Here is a 17,271-nt window from a genome sequence, read left to right as displayed (position 1 = left end):
TCTTCAAATCAAAAATAAAATTTAAAAAGTGTTTAACATTTAAAATGTAATGCATTTATAAAATTATTATTTTAGGAAAACACGCCAATTATAAACCTTTTTCAAAGTGAATGAGTACACAGTTTGAATAGTACAAGAAAAAATTTTGGTATTAATCCGGAATTAATACTAATACTATTATTTAACAGTTCTGTTATTGTAGCTATTAAATATTTTGAACAAACCAAATTTCTTGATTGCCTAACAGATACCAGATCAATAATTATCAATTTCGATTCAGTATAATTAAATGAATAGATGAGACAAATCCTTTTTTTATTTTCAATGCAATGCTCAATGTATAATTTATATCCAGTTATTAAGGTTCTTTTTTTCATTATAATTATTTATAAGTAGTCTTGAATTATTCGGCAGGGATGCCAAAATACTTCATACTGCAAACTCAGCATTTATATATTCATTAATACAAAAAAGATCCTCTCAAATTCCATTCGATGCTTCTTGGTTTTCATCAGTTTCCTCTCTTTTTTTTACACAAAATTTAAACTTTGAAAAGCACAAGTACTTAAACGTTATAACACAGGTAATCTGCAATGAAAATATATTCCTGTAAAACTAGAATCCATCTGAACAAACAAAAACAAAACCTGTGTGATTAACATACATTATACGTATATAATAAAAATACAGCTGTTATTTGTCCTTAATAAACATATATTTCATGAAATGAATACATTTTTATTTTTAAAAAATGGAGTACAAGATTCCATACAACAGAGAGAAAGAATTGCAATAATGAAAAAACTTAAAATGAATGATGTATACACTAATTTATTTTAAGGACAAAAATAAGTGAAGCACCTTGATGATAGTTCACTGATGATAGTGATCACTGGTAATTCTGGCAATAATTCTAAGCTGACGGTTACAAAATTCAAAGTTACCATCATTAATTATGAATAAAAACTATATGTATTATAAAATGGCAAATAATATAATTCAAACCAACAAATTTGAATAAAAATGTGTCTTGCCATTACTGACATATTCTTTAAACTGAAAGTCAAAAATTTTAAATCAAAATGAAAATGACATTACCTTTTTACCCATAAATGAGCCACTTTCATGAAGAATAGCAACTCTAAAGTAAGGCCACCAAGTATAGAATTCTTTTAACCACTGATGCATTACTGTAGCTGGACATACCAAAATCACTGGTCCAAGTCCTTTAAAGCTAATTACAAACAGATATAAGTTCATTAAATCAAGTCTAAATATCGAAATTAAATGCATCACTATTTATATTATCAACATTCATAAAATATTGTTAATTATTCTAAACAGTGGACATTTTATATTATTCCTTAAATAGATTTTTAAAAAATCGTATTGACTTCATAAAACAATCTTGCTATTAAAAGACCCGTTTCTGCATTGCAGTATGTACCACAACAGCAGAAAAATAATTATTAATACAAATGGTACAGATTTGTCTTTTAAATCTCATGTCATCGACTGATGAAAAGCAAAATTCGATAAAGAACAGCAGTTTAAGTGTCAAAACTATAAATCGAATTTCACAACTCCAATATGTTGCATTAATGAATAATCGCGTTTCAATATCTAGAAATAGACAGACAGAGAAGTGCTATCTTCTAAATAAAATAATAATTTCAAAATTTGACAGAGATATAAAAGTCTAGAGATTAAGTTTGTACAAAGTTTCACCCATTTAGCTTTTTTTTTTTTTAATTCATCACGCTCGCATGGATATGCATGGATAGACAGATTTCCTTTAGATGGATTTCGTTCAAATTAATGATCTTGATATAAAGATCACATGACAAATTTCATCCTTCTAACTCATTCCACTCTTGACTTAACGTACTCGCATACAGGCAGGTGTAATTTCAAATATGCTTGGGGGGGGATTTAAAATGGTTTGAATCTAGTTAGTTTAATTCAAAACTACAGTTCTTGGTCCTGTATAATTCGTGTACCGACAAGTAAAAAATAATTATTTCAAATATCGTTTTATTACCATAAATAATACCTTCAAGCAGTTCTTTAATCAGATAAGTTGAATTTCATTCCGCTAAGTAACCTTTACTTCCATAATATTTCCATAGTTAAAAATTTTATCGTTTTAGTGCCACTAGAAGAAGAATAAATGATAAATTCCTAAATATTTAATATCTCCTTACAGCATTGACATAATTAAAATAGTGTTGAAATCTATATAAAATTCATAAGTGTGATATTTTTACTGTAATAAAATAATCCTATGAAACTTATTAAATCTCCTATCCGATTAACAATCGTTTACGCCTTAAAATAAAATTCTCTCTTTTTAATAAACATCGATAATTTTATTGACTTAAAATGTTTTTAAAGTATTCGCCTCTCACCAATCAATAAACTTACACACACACACACACACACACACACAAAAAAAAAAAAAAAAATGGATGGATTAAACAAAATATTTCATTTATCACAAAAATTGACTGTTAATTTATTAGAGTGAGATCAACTAAAAAGGCTGAATTTTGAAAAGTAATGGAAAAGCCACAATATTAAAAAAGCATTTATAATTTGAAAAATCCTGCCCATGTTAGGAATAAATATGAATAGTGTCGATTATTGTTTCGAAATTTCTGCAAATAAAATTTTAAAAAGTTTTTTTTTTTTTTTTAACACTATTAATAAGCTAAGATTTACTTAATATAGGTCTGCAGTGGGTAGCTCCTTCTAGGCGGAGTTTTCAGAAAACAAAAGTAATTATATCTCAAGATATACAGGAAATTTCGAAATGAAATTTGATTCGTAATATAAAATGGCCTAGTGGATTGCACCATTGCAGTTTCGAATTCTGTAATGAAAAAATTTTGAGATAGTAGATAATTAACTACGTTCATTAACTCGGTTAACCAGCTTATCGATTGGGCAATGGTATATTTAGGACATAACAACATAGATTATTCGGAAAGGAATTATTTTGTCAGTGTGACATTTTAGAAGGAACTGTGGACCATATAATTAAAAACTGCTCTACATGGCATAATTTGAGGAGTGGCTGACAACAAAATTTGAAAAATCTTATTTGGCACCGCGTCGTTAAAAAAATCAAGTATCGATCTCAACTTTACGAATACCTTACTTACGATACGAATTCCTCAACTTTAATCAATTGAACTTTTGATTTTATTGTGTAATTCTGTTTTTGCAGAGTTTTATTCTATTATTGTGTCATAAAAGAGTATCATTAGTATTCCTGTTATATTTGTTTAACTAAGTATTTCCAAAAGAAAGCATGGCTTTTATGTTGGATATGCCGATGTGGCTTAGTGACTGTTGCTCAGCTGGTATCTCGTGATTTTTCCTGGAGTGTTTTGGAATTTGCGTCGGTTTCCAATTTCCGGTATCGGCAAGTGTCGCTTTGCCTTCCTTGTGGAATTGCTTTGTAGCGACATCATCCAGTATTCGCGTTTGGCCTTTGGCTTAGTCGGAGCTTGTTTATCTGACGGTTGGAACAAGCCTACCTCCTCCGAGTCAATTTCTATGACTTCAATTTTGTGAAGATGAGTTAACAAATAACAGTTATAGAGGTGTTCCTTTTTTGTTTGTTGTTGAAGACTATATCAGTTCCATTTTGCACAATTTAAAAAAAAAGGGGTATCATTTGATGTAGAATTTAAAATAATTTAATTCATGAACAGGGTAATTTTCAGGGGCATTTGTTGCTTGTGAATTATCGACGAAAAGCTCAAAAAAGTCTGAAAGTTGTTAAGTTTTTAAGACCCCGCCACCAAGCATCAGCAAAAAATTCGGTGCAAATTTCAAATAATTCTTTTCACGTGTAAATAAAGAAATTGGAACGGTTCTCAGCTTTCTGAGAACTGCTTTTTTTTTTGTCTTTATTTCTTGAACTATAAACAATTACTACAGGTGAATTATAAAGAGATCTTACATTTAGCATGAAGCCCGTACTTTTCGCCATCGAATTGTTATTTAGCTATTTCACAAAACTCTTTAAATGGAAAAGTCACAATGATATTCAGTTAGTGAGTTTTTTGGTTATAAGGATCAGAAACTGCTTTAATACAGAAATTGAATTTGAAAAAAGAAGGGGAGGGGGGATAACGGTAACTGGGCAAAGCGGAAAGCATATTGATAAAAGTTCATTTATTGCTTCAAAATAAGTATTTTATTTCATTTAAACTAATATTAAAGATGAATGTGAGTGTGTACGTGTATAATTAGGAGGGTGGGAATGAGCACCTCGGAAAGAATTTTTTTAATTTTAATTAAAATTTTAATAAAATAAAAATTGAGTTGAATTTTGTCGTTTTTCCGCGATAACTTTCGAAAATATTATTGCAAAAAAATAAATTTTACATCTTTTGAAAATTTAAAAAAAATCATAATTTTCATGTTACTAATTTAATATTCATGCAAATTTTTGCTGGCTTTGGTAATTTTTTTGTAATTATCTCTTTGCCTATTCTCAACAACATATAACGGTACTTGACGGTTGTAAGTCGACCAAAAAGCACCAAGAAAAAAATTCACCAATTTCGCGATTTCAATCGACAATATATATATATAATGATATTTTAAACTCTTAATTTAATCGACATTAATTTCAAAAGCTTTATCTTAATTTAGCCTATAGTAATTTCATTCTCTGATTTCCTGATCCAGTTCCCCTTTCTCTACATAATTAATTCAAGAGAAGTTTTATAAAATTGCTGAATCGGCTAAACAGTGGCACTTTTCACACGCTCTGCTTGAAGGGACAAAATACCACTGACTTTACAAATTCTTCTAAAAGATCCCTGTCTTTCCCTTGTTTCTTGATTTACATGCAATGGAAATCCCTATTAAAACATCACAATATATAAAAGACAGGGATAATTTGTTTCTCCCTCTTTTTACGCCACTTCTTAAATAATCTGTTCCTGTGAGCGGACGTGCTTTATTCGCGCCTTCTTGTAAACAAATCATGCCTGCCTCAAGGGAGAGAAAATAAAGTGAACTTTAAAACTTCAATGAGTCTTTCTGTCTTCGAAAATGCATAATGCTTTTACACACACACACACGCACGCACGTAGGATATCCCACGGAACTATTTTATTTTGCCATCATTTGATTCTGCTGTCCCATTGTAGGACGTGATTCAAAGTGAGAATTGAAAAAGGTTAGATCATTTCCCAGAGGACGATAATTTTAATTAATACAGCATTCCAGATCAACGCCATCTGTCGAGCTTACGAAACGCCGACACAACTAATATTCAGGCAGAGGCCCACTAACCATCGCTGGACGAAGACTTTTCGCGCATCCGAGCTCGCTAACTCTTGGTAAGTTGTTTCAGTCACATAATGCCTTTTTTTAGATTCCTAATGTCCTCCTAGAGGGAATTATCTAACTTTCTGCTTCTTTCATATCTCCATGTTTTAATCCATTTCCTATTTCCCTGTAAATACTCCCCTTGTAAACTTTTCCCTTTAACTTTAAATAAATTCTTTTATTTTTAAAAAGTCTCTTCATCCTTCGTTTGCATTATTTTGATTTTAGTTGTGAAATTGAACCCGTAAATATTAAAAGATCCTTAGACACCTCGCCACTAAAACCTCCACTATCTGAAGAGTCTAACTTTTTTGGGGGGAGATTTGGTTGGACTCCCACAGAAATAATTGGGGGCTCGCCCGGGATCGATTTAAAATCTTCTTTAAATATTGATCGGAATTAAAAGTTAGTTTGATTAATTTGAATTCCTAGCCCTATAAAAAAATTTGGCTTAATGCCTAAAAGGAAAAAAGCTGACTGAAATGTAAACGCGTGGCTTGCCTCTCAATTCTAACAATAACTACACATTCCTGTTCAAGTGGAGTCATCTCGACGTTCAAGTTCTTCTGAAAACCCCTCCAGTGTGTCCATTAGTTTCATCTCCAGTGTATACATCCAATATACTTCAAAAGTTATTCTTTCAACAGCAGCGATCAGCCGTGTCTCCATCGGAACGTCGATCTCCAAGGGGAATTTATAACTAAAATATCTTAAAACGTTCCATACAACACCAGTGAGAGATGGCTATATCAGGTACTGTGTTTTTGTTGTTTTCATTAAAAGAAAAACCTGGAAGAAAGATTTCAGAAGAATTTCAGAGCCGCAGTCTTGTTGTTTATAAAATTGTTTTTAGCTGAGTAAAAGGAATAATTCATATTTTAAGTATCATGCGAGTTTATATTTTTGAAATACTATTTTTCTATTTGTGTATACATAATCGCAAATATCAAAATGCTCTGCAAGTATATCTTTTAAATATTAAGGAAATCGAAATTAATATTCAAGTTGTTTTATTTGTATATTTTCATTTAAAAACGAATTGATTTATCGTATTCTATATGTTTCTTGGTTGGCAATCGCCTTATCTGCAAAGCTATGCAGTTCCGTTTCTGCTGCGTCATTGACCTTCGCCGACGCCTCTTAGCTCGTCAAGAATTCATTTATCAGTGGCTCTCAAGCGATTTAGTCCAAACAAAAGACTCGAAGTGTTTAGATTAAGTTTAAAAGGTTTCGCAAAATAATTTCTCGATTACTGATCTGATTTTACATTTTTCCTGCAGCTGTGGGGCAATTTTCCATTCAATATTATGAGAATATCTTTTGATGGAATTATTATGCCTTCCATTCAAACGTGTGTTCATTTTTAGAATTTGCTGATAAAAGAATTTACATGTGTTTGCTTTTAATGGTGTAATAAAAAATAAAAAAACGAGTTATTTTTCAAAGTAATTAACTTCTATATTAATCTAATCGTTAGTATTTATATAAAGAACTTTGAATGATTAAATTGTTTTTCATATTTTAACAAATTTAATCACAGTTTTTAAAACAAGATTTACATTGTTTACAAACTCTTTTCTCAAACGCAAAAAGAGTTTTTTTTCTTTCAAACTCTTTTTGCATTTATTACAACGAAATGAGACAATTGATATATTAAATGTTTTTACAAAAGTGGGTTTTTTTATAGTTTAAATTAACAATTGAAGTGTTTCAAATTAAGTATTACGTATTTTATCTCGCACCGTTGTTTTTACACGTTACTGGTCTAAAATATTTCTACATGAATAAAATTTGCGTATTTCATTGTATATTTAGTGTAGTTTAGTGCAATATGATTCTATCTGCAGAATTTTGGTAAATGAAAACGAAATTTGCCCATCTATAGCGACATCACTGTTATTGTCTGAATGCGTGACAATTTCGTTAATTCCTTTAGTTACTAACTAAAATTAAATTTAAATTTTAAAATAGCCTATCTCGGCAAAGATCGACGCGAAGATTTATTCGTCTTAACCACAGAACTAAATTTAAAAACCGATCAATCTATGACCATCGCCACACTCAAAGACCTAACCAAAAACCTGCATACAGCGATTGTTGATTGCAAAGCCAGGGGAAAAACAGCAAGAAGAAAAATTACGTAAAGAAGAACGAGAAGAAAAACTACGTATAGAAGAACGAGAAGAAAAACTACGTATAGAAGAACGAGAAGAAAAACTGCGCCTCGAACAGTTAAGGTTAGAGGAACAAAAACAGCAGGACGAACTCGCTGAAGCAGAGCGCAAAGATGAACTTGAGTTGGAAAAGTTAAAGATATAAATGCAATTTAAATTAGGTGCTGGTACATCCGAAGCAAGTGATACTAAATTTCTCATCAAAGAAGTGTCAAAATTTCTACATCGCTTCGACTTGAAAGAAGACATCAGTCTTTATCTAAAATTATTTGAACGTCAAGCACAGAGATTGATCAAGAAAATTGGGTTTCTCATCTGTTAGGTTTATTACCGCCGGAAGTATGTCATATCATAGCCAGAGAGCCTGATGACAAAGCTAACTCTTACAAACATGTTAAACACTTACTGCTGAAACGTTTTAAATTAACCCAAAAAAAATTTCGACAACTATTTGTCACTCATCCAAAGGGACCCGAAAGAACATGGACTGATTTTTACAATGAACTAAATACTTACTTCAACGGCTGAATAAATGGGTTAAAGATAGATACTTTCGAGAAATTATCAGATTTAATCATAACAGATCCACTAAAAGAAACAACGCCTTTTGAATTTAAGGAATATTACCTTGATGAATGAACAAATATGAACTCTCCTGCCCAATTAGCAGAAAAATTATAAGAATTTGAAGACATTAAAATGACTCTGAAACAAAAATCGAGCAGTCCATTTGTGTAGAAACAAGAATTCAAACCCAAGGAAAAATATCGCAGATATGAAGTACTGAGAAAATTCGAGTATAACAGGACAGATAAGAAGTTTCCAGCGCCAACAAATTACAACAAACATCATGAAGCTCCTGTCACCAAGTACTAAACTCATCAAAGAGATCTAGACAGCGTACAGAAGAGGTATTACAACAAAAATTACGAGAAAAACTCTAACTACAATGCTTCCAAGCATGCGCAGACGAAATATTCAAAGTCGCAGAAATTCAAAGAACCTCAGAAGGAAGTAAATAACGTCCACAGCGAAGAAAACAAACGCCAAGAGATAAATGAATCAAAGGAAACTTGCACACTCATCGTTAAGGGAGGTTTACGTACTAAAGAAATATTTTTCGGAAAGAAGAAAATCACAGCGCTTAGAGACAGTGATAGTACCGTAAGTTTGCTACGAGAGAACACAAGCAGAAGAATAATAGATCCAGTAAAATTATCGAAGAACAAAATGCTTCTCACAGGTATTGGCGAAGCACAAGTGACAACTTTCGGTTCTTTTGAACATGAATTTGAAATGGACAATGAAAATTACTCATTAACTTGGTATGTTGTACCTGCCGATAAATTAAAATTTGAAGCAGTTATTGGGTCAGACATTTTGGAACAAGCATCGATAAGTTTCACCAAAGAAGGAGTCAAATTCAACAAATATGCGAATCAAGCACTGCTTATGCAAATATCTGCTGAAAATCTTCAAGAAGAACTAGATCTGCGTCATGTTAAAAATCGTCAAATCAAAAAGGAACTTGAGAAGTTAATACAAGACTACAAGCCAGAAAAAAACAGCATCTACCGATGTCACAATGAGTATTATCCTGAAAGACGAAGAACAAGTCTGTCAACCACCTCGTCGACTAGCGTTCACAGAAAGACAAGAGGTAAACAAACAAATAGAAGAATGGCTCAACGAAGGCATTATACGTCCTAGTTCATCGGAATATGCAAACCCAATCGTAATAGTAAAAGAGAAAGATGGATGGATGGATGGAAAAGAACGTGTATTGGCTACAGAAAATTGAACCAGAAGCTCGTGAAAGATAAATTTCCCTTACCTCTCATCGAAGATGTTTTGGACACTTTGCAAGAAGTAAAGGTATATTCTGCATTAGATTTGCGTAATGATTTCCTCCACGTCGATGTTCACGAAGATTGCAGAAAGTATATGTCCTTTATTATTCCAGACGGACAATTTAAATTTAATAAAGTTTCTTTTGGACTAAGCACAAGTCCCGGAGTTTTCCAACGCTATGTATCAAGTATATTTAGAGATCTTACACGGAAAGGAATTGTAATCAGTTAATTAGATGATCTCGTAATTCCAGCGAAAAACGAAAAAGAAGGTCTGTAAAGACTTAAAATTGTGTTCGAAGTAGGGAAGAAATACGGATTAGAAATTAAATTCAAGAAATGCCAATTCTTACAAAAGAAAATCGAATTTCTAGGTCACATTGAGGAAAGCGGAACTACTAAACCATCTACCGGAAATACACTGGCTGTCCGAAAATTCCCAGAAACAACAACAATAAAACAAGTACAAAGTTTTCTTGGCTTAACCGGGTATTTCCGTAAATATATCAAAGCCTATTCAAAGATAGCAAAACCATTAGAGATTTAACGAGAAAAAAAAACCTCTTTGTTTTTGGGACTCAACAAAAAGAAGCATTTGAGCAATTAAAGAAAATCATGTCTGAAGGCCCACTCTTGCATATTTACAAGTATAGAAGTAGAACAGAACTGCATACAGACGCTTGTAAACAAGGGTACGGCGCAATTTTATTACAAGAAGCCGAAGATGGAAAATTACACCCAGTTTACTACATGTCGAAAAAGACAAATGCAGCAGAAGAAATGTATGGCAGCTATGAACTAAAGGTATTTGCAATTATCAACGCATTAAAGAAGTTTCGTGTTTATCTTTTAGGTCAACATTTTAAAATTGTAACTGACTGCGCAGCATTTCAGAAGACTATGCATAAAAAGGATCTAATTACTCGCATAACCAGATGGACACTTCAATTAGAAGAATTCAATTACGAAATAGAGCACAGAGCTGGACGTCGAATGAAGCAAGTTGATGCTCTTAGTCGATATCTAGTAATGATACATTAACTTCAAAGTTGAAAAAAGCACAAGAAGAAAATGATAACATCCAAACATTGACGTCGCTTCTAGAGAAGAAAGAATCATGTTACAAAAATTTTTCTACAACAAAATACCGTCGATCAATCATAATAACGTAACGCATTTAATCGCTATAGTTCAGCAGCTTGCTTGCTGTCTTTTCTTTACTTGTCGGCGACTCCGACTCCTCTCACACACAACTTCCCTGCAGCTTCAGAGTGCCCGTCTTTTATAATTCCGGGAGGCGGGGCTAGAATCTTAAGACCAATCACGGCGTACCTTGGTGTATCTCGGTTCTTATTGGATGGATCGTAAAAGTTCTCGAACTTTCCAGTATTATCCATTTAGTCGCCAAACTCGTCAAATTCGTCGCCAAGTCGCCAAATGGTCGCCAAACTCAGCAAGCACAGGACAGATCTTACAACGGTTTTTCTTACGATGACACTATTCATGCCGGGTAGCAAAATCACAGATTTGTAACACTGCTCCCCTCTTTAAAGACTGACGTCCCGGCAGTCCCACTTCAATCCAACAGCTGGCGTAGGCTTCCGAACGATGTGATGATGTTGATGCGTTTGGCGACTTTCGCACTTTCGAAGATGACATCATTCACTAAATTTGTGGCGATTAAAGATCCATCCGAACCTTCTCAATGCCTTTGATACGAACCTCTTCGTCGTTTCGGATTGTATATCCAGACTTGATTCTACTCCTTAAAATGCAGGATATTTCATGGAGCCAAACATTGTATCGCAGCAGAGTTCTCCGGAACGAAATCTAGACAGGCTGGTCGGTTGGTCACTTTGAACTTCTTCCATCTAACCAACCGAATATCAGGATGGTCCAACAGTGCCTTCTGGAGTCCGCTTGAAACCCAGGGATTCGCCTTAGTCGCCAGATCTTCCACGGGAATATTTCCGCTTATTTCCAGTTCACACTCGACACTATAGAATTGTCCGCTGCTCTCAACACAGGATCTTCCAAACAGCGCATCTGCCCCGAGGGAAGGGCTCCTCTGCGACCACATAAGTTTTCCGGATACACAGAAGATTCCTCGGCTCTTACTTGTATCACACTCCTATACAAGTCCACAGCGTAGCTGAGTTCTTGAAGGAAATTGAGGTCGAGACTGCAGGGATCAGCGATTCCAGCCACGTAGTCTTCATCCGTGTCATTATGCCAGGAAATATCAAGAGGCTTGCAGACAGGTTGTCCCTTTACACTCTGGGACGAATCCAATCCAAACGGGGTTGCATTAACTCCCGCATCCATAGGCATCGAGCATGGGCCGACACTAACAGACCCGTCCAAACAGAGTTCATCTTCTCCATCCCCAGATGTTTGCTCCTTCAGCTCAGCAATTATTTGACAGTCTCCCTGTTCGTACATCTCCTTATTGAACTTTGGTTCATCCTCCGGATGGCTAAGTTCCACCTCAGTGACACCGGTATCCATTCGGTCTGCAGTCTTTTCTTCTTCCACTTGGCTCTCGCCGTTTCCTTCAATTTCTTTTGTGATATCTTGGACATCTTCGATTTTGCTACCTTTATCTTCTAAAATTTCTTTCTTTAATTCATTCTTTATTTCTTCAAATCAGGCTTTCAATTCCTCTTGTCCTTTCTTCAGCTCTGCCATCATGGCAAGTAACTCTGCGAATTTTTCATCCATTCCTCTGGTCCAAGGCATACACAGGAAAATCCAACTAATCCCACTTCTGACACCAAATGTTACAAAAAATTTTCTACAACAAAATAACGTCGATCAATCATAATAACGTAACGCATTTATTCGCTATAGTTCAGCAGCTTGCTTGCTGTCTTTTCTTTACCTGTCGGCGACTCCGACTCCTCTCACACACAACTTCTGACGATCCACACAATTTCCCTGCAGCTTCAGAGTGCCCGTCTTTTATAATTCCGGGAGGCGGGGCTAGAATCTTAAAACCAATCACGGCGTGCCTTGGTATATCTCGGTTCTTACTGGATGGTTCGTGAAAGTTCTCGAACTTTCCAGTATTATCCATTTAGTCGCCAAACTTGCCAAATGGTCGCCAAGCACAGCACGCCCAGGACAGATCTTACAAAGGTTTTTCTTACGATGACACTATTCATACCGGGTAGCAAAATTACAGATTTGTAACAATAAGAAGAATTTTTTTAGTGGAACGGTATACTCTACAAATACTTAAATGGTTGAGAATTAATCGTAACCCCTAAAGCAATGGAAGCTTAATTCATTAAATTGGTTCACGAGAATGGTCACTTCTCAGTAGCGAAAACAGAAGTTGTGAAACAGGAATTTTTTTTTAATTCCAAATTTAACCAACATCGTTAAAAAAAAAATAGTAGTTAATTGCGTCCCATGTATCTTAGCTAATAAGAAAACTGGCAAAAAAGAAGGGTTTTTAAATCCTATTTCTAAAGAAGACATACCTTTAAGTACGTACCATGTCGACTTCATTGGCCCTTTACCTTCCACAAATAAAATTTATCAACTCATTTTCACCATAATAGAAGCATTTACCAAATTTACTTGTCTATATCCCGTCAAAACTGTCTCTGCTGAAAGCGCCTTGGAAAAGTTAAAACTACAACAGAAAACCTTTGGCAATCCCATAAGAATTATCTCTGACAGAGATTCAGCGTTCACTTCAAAACTATTCAACGACTACTGTACTGAAGAAAACATACAACATCTACAAATAGCAACAGGTGTTCCTTGAGGAAATGGTCAGGTTGAACGAATACACTGAACTTTGATTCCCATCCTCACCAAGCTATCGTTAGACGACTCAACGAAATAATACAAATACGTCGACAGATAACAAAGAATACTTAACAGCACTATATGTCGAAGCACGAAATGGACACCGATAGAACTTTTAGAAGGAACCAAAATGCGTAAACAAGGAAGACATCCGAATCAAAGACCAACTGCTAGAAGAAATGGCAGAAGAATTTCCAGAACAATGTGAATTTCTAAGGAAAGATGCCAAAAAGAACATCGAAACCATACAATCTGTGAATCGAAAGACATACAACAAAAGAAGAAAGAGAGCTTCAATATACAAAGAAGCTGATCTAGTAGCACTCCAAAGGACCAAATTTGGAACTGGACTAAAAGTTAGACCGAAGTTCTTAGGTCCCTATAAAATAACTAAAGTGAACTCTAAAGATAGGTATGAAGTGAAAAAAGTTGGTCAGCACGAGGGATCGAACTCTACCACCACCTCAGCTGATTTAATGAAGCATTTTTATACTAATTGAATTTTGAATATTAGTTATTATTTTTAATCTTTCTCATGTTATATCCCTTTTGAGAAATTAATTGCTATTGTATGGTAAAGCTCGTTTCAAATAATTATCTTATATTCGTTTGCAACAATTATCGTATTTTCATATCATTCATTATCTTTCAACCTATTTGAAAGATTTTTCATGATTAGATATTTTGTTAATTGTAGCTCACAATATAGAATATTTTGGTATTTTTATATGCTTTATTTTAGATCCAGAATTGTGAATATTGGGTATACATCTTTTCATCTGTGATAGTTTATTTTATTATCTTTAAGAACAGTATTATTTGTGGTTATTGCATAAACATTCCTAAATCATCAAATTTATGGTTGTAGTTGAAACTAGTTTGTTAATAAAATGTAAGTTCGTATAAAAGTAATTTAGCTCTCAGCATTCTGTAAGAGCTGAGAGACCAGCTCTGTCAGGAGAGGGTGATTCTGTAGGATATCCCACGAAACTATTTTGTTTTGCCATCATTTGATTCTGTTGTCAAGTTGTAGGACGTGATTCAAAGCACGAACTGTAAAAGGTTAGATCATTTCCCAGAGGACGATAATTTTAATTAATACAGCATTTCAGATCAACACCATCTGTCGAGCTTACGAGACGCCGACACAACTAATATTCAGGCAGAGGCCCACTAACCATTGCTGGACGAAGACTTTTCGCGCATCCGAGCTCGCTAACTCATGGTAAGTTGTTTCAGTCACATAATGCACTTTTTTTTAGATTTCTAACGTTCTCCTAGATGGGATTACCTAACTTTCTGTTTCTTTCATATCTCCATGTTTTAATCCATTTCCTATTTCCCTGTAAATACTCCCCCTGTAAAGTCTAACTTTTTGGGGGGAGATTTGGTTGGACTCCCATATATATATATATATATATATATATATATATATATATATATATATAATTTGGCAGAATTTTTTTTTATTTTTATTTATTTTGGCGCTTTTTAGTCGCCATTAAAACCGACAAGTATTTCGATAACATTATTGCCCTCAAGTTCAAAATCGTTTTCATTGTTTCATTAACTGTCTGGTCGTCTTTTTTTCCCCCTTCTTTTTTCCATTGCAGAAAATTAAAGAAAAATGATGCTGCTTAATATTTGTGTCGTTTACAAAACGCTGAAAAATGTGAAGTCACAACATCACCAAAATTAGAAGATATATTAACCATATATTTAAGTTTTTATTAACGATATATGTTATAGAACTGCGGAGTGCGTAGACCAATTTTATCTTAAAAAATAAGAGCCAACCTTAACCTTATATTTTTTTTTACAGAACTATAAGTTCGATGAAATAAATTAAGTTGGGCGTTAACTAAGTACCTGTTCAATTTTATACAAATATAAACAAACAACTACCAGGAATCACTGAATATTTCTCACCAACAATGGAACTAAGTTATTAAAAAAGTTTTTTAATGCAAATTTTGTTTGAAAAATCTTATTAAAAGACTTTTATCGCATATCTTAAATTATTTAATTACATTGCAGTTAGCAGTATTAAAAAAAAAGTTATACTGCTATTTACTCAAAAAGATTAAGAATATAAGTAAACAAATATAGAATAAAAATCATGCTAATTTTATTAAATATGTAAATAAAAGTTTGTTTCTCTTCAGAGATTTTCCCTAACACTTTTAATTCGTTCAATTTTTTTCATTAATATCATCATTCAACTAATTAATTTTGTTAGTGAAAAGTTTCTGGCTTAAATAAGTAAGTCCATTAGATTTATATTCAATTTCAAAAATTTCCTTTTCTAAGAGAATTTTTTTTTCTTCCCGTAAAGAGAAGAAGAAATCAGTCTAACTTTCTTTATATCATTGGCAACTATTTCTTTCACCGTTTCCCTAGAAATAGGCGATATTTTGAATGAGTTGATACTGCTAACATTATTATTTCTTTAATAATGTTTACTGAGTGGATTCTGCCAGATTACTTTATATGGTCACAGACTACATGTTGTGAAACATATTTTTTATTCTAATTTTCCACTTCCAATATTTTAATTAATACTGAATCCTTTTACAAAAGATACTTGTTCGCGAGAAAGAATACAAAGTTTTAAAACTCTACACATTTTTTTTTAAATTTATAACTTTAACTAAAGAATTTTTTAAAAAAATTAATCTAATGACATTTTCTTGACATGGAAATTATCGAAATTGAGGAAAGGTGATTCTATTAACTCCATGAGAATAGCATCTCCACACCTTTCTAATGGAAAAACAACACAAAACATAATTTATTTTTCACACTTACTTGTTCTATGCAAAAAACTGATGCAAAATTCACTGAATTTATTACGCATTCCAACATTTTTAAAACAAGCTACTGACAATTCATACTTGAAAAGCATATAATGTTATCGGATACTGCTTTTGTGGAATGTAAATATTTTAATAATTTATCCCTTCTAATGTATGCACTCATTTTATCAATTGCAGAACAAGATACATTGCTAGAAAAATCATACTGGCATTAGCAATTCACTGATGAAATAATTTTGTGAAATTCTCTATCATAATTTTAAAAGCACAATTTTTATTTTAGTAATTTGTGTATATCGTATACATGAAAAGGCAAAAGTCAGTCATCATTGATACATTTGAAGGAATGCATAATGCACTCTACCATAAATACATGTGAAATCAGCTTCATGTGTCACAACTGCTTCATTGCATACTTCTTAATGAAAGTTATCAACCATTCCTTTGCCATAAAAATTAGAGACCTCAAGCAACGCTGAGAATGCCCTGAGCACACAGGTTTTTATTTTTAGAGTCTGAATATACTCAATATACGAAAAACTGAACACGCCTTTGGGCAGCCAATTAAATCCAAAATTTATTACAGAACTACAATTTTAGAAAAGATATAACTTCCCAAATTTCATTTATCTCAATTGTATTTTGTTGCTACAGTGCTTGCATGCATGCGGAAATAAAGACCGTCAAATGGCCAACTCATTAATGGATTTGGTTCAAAATTTTGATAAGGATCTATACTACAGATGCAAAAACTGTGTGCCACATTTTACCGATGCAGCACTTTGTGCTTTGACGTTATCCTGTTTATTTTTTTTTTATTTGTCTGAGTACAAATAAACTTCATGGAAACAGATTTCGTTTAAAATTTGGTAGAAATTTGCAAACTTAATATTAAGAAATTCTAGCTCAAGGCGTTTTTCAAGTTATCATGTACAAAAATAGACATTATACCAGAATTATTCAGAATGTTATTCAGAAGTTTGAAACATGAAGTTCGAAACATGAACTTTCGACTTCCAATTTTTTGGCGATTACAATTCTTTCTCTTTGAATAATTAGCATATGAAAAGTAAAAAAGGAATGCTATTGGCATTAATTTATTTTTGGCATTTTTTGACAAAAGAATGAAGTGAGAATATGAATGACTTACATTAAATGAAATATAACTAAAAATTTTCCACAAACAAATAATCATGAGTAGAAAAGCAAAGATGAGCTGAAGTTATTGTTAAAAACATAACAAGAATACATAAACTTATT

At 33.1% G+C, this 17,271-nt stretch overlaps 1 protein-coding gene across 2 annotated transcripts in view; it reads right to left on the bottom strand.

Annotated features, from left to right (window-relative positions):
- LOC129960511 (DNA excision repair protein ERCC-6-like) overlaps positions 1-17,271 on the bottom strand; it is a 193,959-nt gene that overhangs the window by 143,662 nt on the left and 33,026 nt on the right. For both annotated transcript variants that reach the window (XM_056073988.1, XM_056073987.1), the window contains exon 8: positions 1,099-1,234. In XM_056073988.1, coding sequence (XP_055929963.1) covers positions 1,099-1,234 — 136 coding nt within the window. The remainder of the gene's footprint in view (positions 1-1,098; positions 1,235-17,271) is intronic.

This window comes from Argiope bruennichi, chromosome X2, assembly GCF_947563725.1.
Source record: "Argiope bruennichi chromosome X2, qqArgBrue1.1, whole genome shotgun sequence".
NCBI classification, from domain to species: domain Eukaryota; kingdom Metazoa; phylum Arthropoda; class Arachnida; order Araneae; family Araneidae; genus Argiope; species Argiope bruennichi.
The sequence above is the reverse complement of the archived record's forward strand: the minus strand, read 5'-3'. Positions and strand labels throughout refer to the sequence as shown.